Source organism: Salvelinus sp. IW2-2015, unplaced genomic scaffold (genome assembly GCF_002910315.2).
Source record: "Salvelinus sp. IW2-2015 unplaced genomic scaffold, ASM291031v2 Un_scaffold1644, whole genome shotgun sequence".
Classification (NCBI taxonomy): Eukaryota; Metazoa; Chordata; class Actinopteri; order Salmoniformes; family Salmonidae; genus Salvelinus; species Salvelinus sp. IW2-2015.
The window spans coordinates 93,755-99,378 of record NW_019943057.1 but is presented as its reverse complement, the minus strand read 5'-3'; the positions used below and the strand labels follow the sequence as shown (position 1 = coordinate 99,378).

Sequence of the window (5,624 nt, the reverse complement as noted above, 5' to 3'; positions counted from 1 at the left end):
AGTCTCGCCCCTCTTCTCTCTTTAGTCTCGCCCGCCTCTCCTTCTTAGTCTCGCTCCCTCTCTTAGTCTCTCCCCATCTCTTCTTAGTCTCGCTCCCTTCTCTTCTTAGTCTCGCCCTCTCTTCTTAGTCTCGCCCCCTCTCTTCTTAGTCTCTTTCCTTAGTCTCCCCCTCTATTCTTAGTCTCGCCCCTCTCTTCTTCTTAGTCTCGCCCCTCCTCTCCTTAGTCTCTTCTTAGTCTCGCCCCCTTCTTCTTAGTCTCGCCCCCTCTCTTTCTTAGTTCTCGCCCCCTCTCTTCTTAGTCCCGTCCCTCATCTATCTTCTTAGTCTGCTCCTCATCTTCTTAGTCTTCTTCTTAGTCCTCTCCCTCTCTCTTCCTCAGGACACAGTTAGTAGAGCTCTACTAGTCTGGTCTAGTTGTGGCAAGCTACAGTGTGACTCATGGCTCAAGGCCTAAATGCCACTAACACTTTAATTCAACGTCTGTCATAAGGGCTTTCACGTGTAACACTGTCAGAATAATGACATTAGCTAATTGTTGTGTTGTGTTTATGGCTGCTGGCAGGGTGTGTCCAGGAAGTGATTATGCACCTGTAATAATTGGCCTGAGGGCCAGTCTTCTGGATGCCTACCAGCTACCTGAGATCCATGCGCACCCCACTGGAGGAACTTGTGTCTACAGATCAAGGTAACGTGTGGATCTCTGGCGTGACTGTCACATACAGTATTATTTGTCACATGCTTTGGTAAACAACAGGTGTAGACTTAAAGTGAATGCTTATGGTCCTTTTTCCATCAGTTCAGAGTTAAGATACAGATAGAAATAGTGACGCAAGGAAATATTTACCCTACAATACATAGTAAGGTAACATGGCTTATATACAGGAAGTAGAAAAATAACATTGGATATATACAGGAAGTAGAAAATAACGTTGGCTATATACAGGAAAGTGAAATAACATTGGCTATATACTGATACACACATTCCAAAGTGTAATTTTCAAAACTTCACACATGGCTCAAAGGGATATTCAAATGTCTGGTTTATTTAAATTTTTTATGATAACCGAATAGGCTATGCCCTTTCTTAACGAGGCGTTGAAAAACCTCTTCTGGTTGGTTGTTGTTGGATTGGCTGGTCACCCTATTCATTCTGCTGTTAGAGAAACATAAAGACAGTGTTGTTAATGGCTGGTCTCCCATTCATCCTGGTGTTAGAGAACATAAAGACAGAGATGGTGTTGGAATGGCTGGTCACCCATTCCATCCTGGTGTTAGAGAACATAAAGACAGGATGTGTTGTAATGGCTGGTCTTCCATTCCATCTGGTGTTAGAGACATAAAGACAGTGGTTGTAATGGCTGGTCTCCCATTCCATCCTGGTGTTAGAGAACATCAAGACAGAGATGTGTTGAAATGGCTGGTCACCATTCCATCCTGGTGTTAGAGAACATAAAGACAGAGATGTGTGGAATGGCTGGTCCCCCATTCCATCCTGGTGTTAGAGAACATAAAACAGAGATGCTGTTGAATGGCTGGTCACCATTCCATCCTGGTGTTAGAGAACATAAAGACGTTTGTTGTAATGGCTGGTCTCCCTTTTCCAATCCTGCTGTTAGAGAACATAAAGACAGTGTTGTAATGGCTGGTCTCCCATTCCATCCTGGTGTTAGAGAACATAAAGACAGAGATGGTGTTGGAATGGCTGGTCACCCATTCCATCCTGGTGTTAGAGAACATAAAGACAGAGATGGTGTTGAATGGCTGGTCACCTTCCATCCTGGTGTTAGAGAACATAAAGACAGAGATGTGTAATGGCTGGTTCACTCCATTCCAAATCATCGTGGTGGTTAGAGAACATTAAAGGACAGAGATGGTGTTGGGAAATGGGCTGGTCTCCATTCCCTACTGTGGATAAACGTGTGTTAATGAGTGTGTTGGTGTCTAATGTACTATTCACACCTTTTTAGAGGAGAAATGACTGACTCACAAACCACACACACACACGCTTAGAGCTGGGACGATAAACTTAAATATAGACATTTGTGTTTGAAAGTTTGAAAAGTGAAATAAGTGGTGTTTTTAATTTGGCCGATTGATGGCTACAACCATTAAACTAAACTCAGCAAAAAAAGAATGTCTCTCACTGTCAGCTGCGTTTATTTTCATGCAACTTAACATGTGTAAATATTTGTATGAACATAACAAGATTCAACACTGAGACATAAAACTGAACAAGTTCCACAGACATGTGACTGACGAGAAATTGAAAATGTGTCCTGAACAAAAGGGGGGGGTCAAATCAAAGTAACAGTCAGTATCTGTGTGGCCACCAGCTGCATTAAGTACTGCAGTGCATCTCCTTATGGACTGCACCAGATTTGCCAGTTCTTGCTGTGAGATGTTACCCCACTCTTCCACCAAGGAACGGCAAGTTACCAGACATTTCTGGAGGGGAATGGCCCTAGCCCTCATCCTCTGATCCAACAGGTCCCAGACATGCTCACGGGATTGAGATCTGGGCTCTTCACTGGCCATGGCAGAACACTGACATTCCTGTCTTGCAGGAAACACACACAGAATGAGCAGTATGGCTGGTGGCATTGTCATGCTCGAAGGGTCATGTCAGGATGAGCTGCAGGAAGGGTACCACATGAGGGAGGAGGATGTCTTCCTGTACACAGCGTTGAAATTGCCCGCAATGACACAAACTCAGTCCGATGATGCGTGACACACCGCCTCACGACCATGACGGACTCTCCCACCTCCAAATCGATCCCGCTCCAGAGTAACAAGCCTCGGTGTAATGCTCATTCATTAGACGATAAACGCGAATCCGGCCATCACCTCTGGAGAGACAAAACCGCAACTCGTCAGTGAAGAGCACTTTTTGCCAGTCCTGTCTGGTCCAGCGACGGTGGGTTTGTGCCCATAGGCAACATTGTTGCCGGTGATGTCTGGTGAGGACCTGCCTTACAACAGGCCTACAAGCCCTCAGTCCAGCCTCAGCCTAATGTGGACAGTCTGAGCACTGATGGAGGGATTGTGCGTTCCTGGTGTAACTCGTGCAGTTGCAGTAGCCATCCTGTACCTGTCCCACAGGTGTGATGTTCGGATGTACCGATCCTGTGCAGGTGTTGTTACACGTGGTCTGCCACTGCGAGGACGATCAGTTGTCCGTCCTGTCTCCCTATAGCACTGTCTCAGTCATCTCACAGTATGGGCATTGCAATTTATTGCCCTGGCCAGATCAGCAGTCCTCATGCCTCCTTGCAGCATGCCTAAGGTACGTTCACGCAGATGAGCAGGGACCCTGGGCATCTTTCTTTTGGTGATTTTCAGAGTCAGTAGAAAGGCCTCTTTAATGTCCTACGTTTTCAGAATTGCCTAACGTCTGTAAACTGTTAGTGTCTTAACGACCGTTCCACAGGTGCATGTTCAGTAATGGTTCATTGAACAAGCATGGGAAACAGTGTTTCAAACCTTTACAATGAAGATCTGTGATTTTTTTTTTTACGACTTATCCTTGAAAGACAGAGTTTAGTAGTAGTAGTTTAAAGGAGAATAATAAAAAACTGTGGTGCACATTAATGTTATAAACTGTGGTGGTTTAAACGGTGGTGCACATTAATGTTATAAACTGTGGTGGTTTAAACGGTGGTGCACATTAATGTTATAAACTGTGGTGCCAATTAATGTTATAAACTGTGGTGCACATTAGTGGTTTAAACATCTTTCTATTTATTGTTATGTCAATTCATGAAATGTATTGCTATATGGATAATTGTCCTTATTTCCCAGCTCCAACACACACACACTAATGTGATCTAAAGGGAACGGTGACATAGTACAACCTTGCTGAATAAGCCAGGCAGACTGTAGTCTATCTGGTAGTGAAGAGTTGACTCACTGCTCTCTGTGTCCAGATGGATTTCCCGGTCTGACATTTAGACAGGTCTCTTTCCCATTTGTTTCTGATCATGTCAAGCTGTTGACTTTTCCCTAAGTAGTTTTTAATGTAGTTTGTCTAACTCTCTCTCCCCACTCCTTCTAGATCCTCAAGCTGGGTCCAATAGCAGAGTTCCTGATGAAAGCTCTGGACCCTCCCACAGAGGAGGCTGTCACTCTGGCCATCACACACCTGATGGACCTCAATGCTCTGGACCGCTCAGAGGCTCTGACCCCGTTAGGGTTGCACCTGGCCAGGCTTTCTGTAGAGCCTCACACCAGGAAGCTGTCTGGAGCTCTCCTGGGCTGTCTGGACCCTGTCCTCACTATCGCCGCGTCTCTCAGCTTCAAGGACCCCTTCTTCATACCAATGGTAATCATACGCACGATCGCAGGCACACACACTCACACACATTTTAGGTACTCAAATCTCTCTCTCTGTCTCTCGCTCTCTCTGTCTCTCTCTCTGGTCTCTCTTCTCTCTTGCTCTTGCTCTCTTCTCATCATATCTCGTTCTCTCTCTCTGTCTCTCTCTTCTCTGTCTCTGTCTGTCTCTCTCTCTCTCTCTCAGGGTAAGGAGAAGATTGCAGACTTTAGGAGAAGAACTCTGTCCAGAGACTCAAAGAGTGACCACCTCACAATCATCTATGCCTTCACAGTAAGATCCTCTTTTCCCTCCTACATCATTAGAGGTCTCTCTCATCTCCTCAATGGAATAATATCAATGGTTCATTCTGTTTAAAGGGTTGCTAACTTGACTGTGTGTTAATCTGTCAGGGCTGGGAGGAAGCTAAGCGACGCGGCTACAAGTTTGAACGAGAGTTCTGCTGGGACAACTTCCTGTCAGCCAATACACTCCAGGTGATTCTTATGGTCCACCAATCAGATATCACGCTCAAACCACCATTGGGATGCAGCCTTGGCTTCATATTGAGATTAGTATTTAACCTGTCTGTGTGTGTCTCTGTCTGTCTGTAGATGCTGCACAACATGAAGGGTCAGTTTGCTGAGCACCTGCTGGGCGCTGGCTTCATCAGCACCAAGAACCACAAAGACCCTGACTCTAACATCAACTCAGGTGAACTGACTGGATGTATTTTTCTACAATTTGCTAGTCTCTCTCACTCCTCTCTCTCTTTCCATGTCTTACTCTCCATCTCTCACACTTTTCTCTCAATCCTCTCTCTCGCTCCTCTCTCTCTTTCCATGTCTCACTCTCTCTCTATCTCTGTGTCTCTCTCCCTCAGAGAATGAGAAGCTGATCAAGGCAGTGATAGTGGCAGGTCTCTACCCCAAAGTGGCCATGATCAAACCCAGCGGCAGCAAGAAGAGACCGTGAGTCAGCCTGGACCTACAGTAGCATATATATATATATATCTATATATACAGGTGAAGTCGGAAGTTTACATACACTTAGGTTGGAGTCATTAAAACTTGTTTTTCAACCACTCCAAAAATGTCTTGTTAACAAACTATAGTTTTGGCAAGTCGGTTAGGACATCTACTTTGTGCATSACACAAGTAATTTTTCCAACAATTGTTTACAGATTATTTCACTTATAAATCACTGTATCACAATTCCAGTGGGTCAGAAGTTTACATACACTAAGTTGACTGTGCCTTTAAACAGCTTGGAAAATTCCAGAAAATTATGTCATGGCTTTAGAAGCTTCTGATA

General features: G+C 44.8%; 1 protein-coding gene across 1 annotated transcript in view; it reads left to right on the top strand.

The window, feature by feature from the left end:
* The first annotated feature begins 563 nt into the window (after positions 1 to 563).
* Positions 564 to 5,624, top strand: part of LOC112071568 (ATP-dependent DNA/RNA helicase DHX36-like) — a 19,119-nt gene continuing 14,058 nt past the window's right edge. Inside the window, exons 1-6 of the mRNA XM_070439438.1 lie at positions 564 to 686; positions 4,053 to 4,319; positions 4,518 to 4,604; positions 4,724 to 4,807; positions 4,925 to 5,024; positions 5,194 to 5,281. Coding sequence (XP_070295539.1) covers positions 4,086 to 4,319; positions 4,518 to 4,604; positions 4,724 to 4,807; positions 4,925 to 5,024; positions 5,194 to 5,281 — 593 coding nt within the window. The 5' untranslated portion in view covers positions 564 to 686; positions 4,053 to 4,085. The remainder of the gene's footprint in view (positions 687 to 4,052; positions 4,320 to 4,517; positions 4,605 to 4,723; positions 4,808 to 4,924; positions 5,025 to 5,193; positions 5,282 to 5,624) is intronic.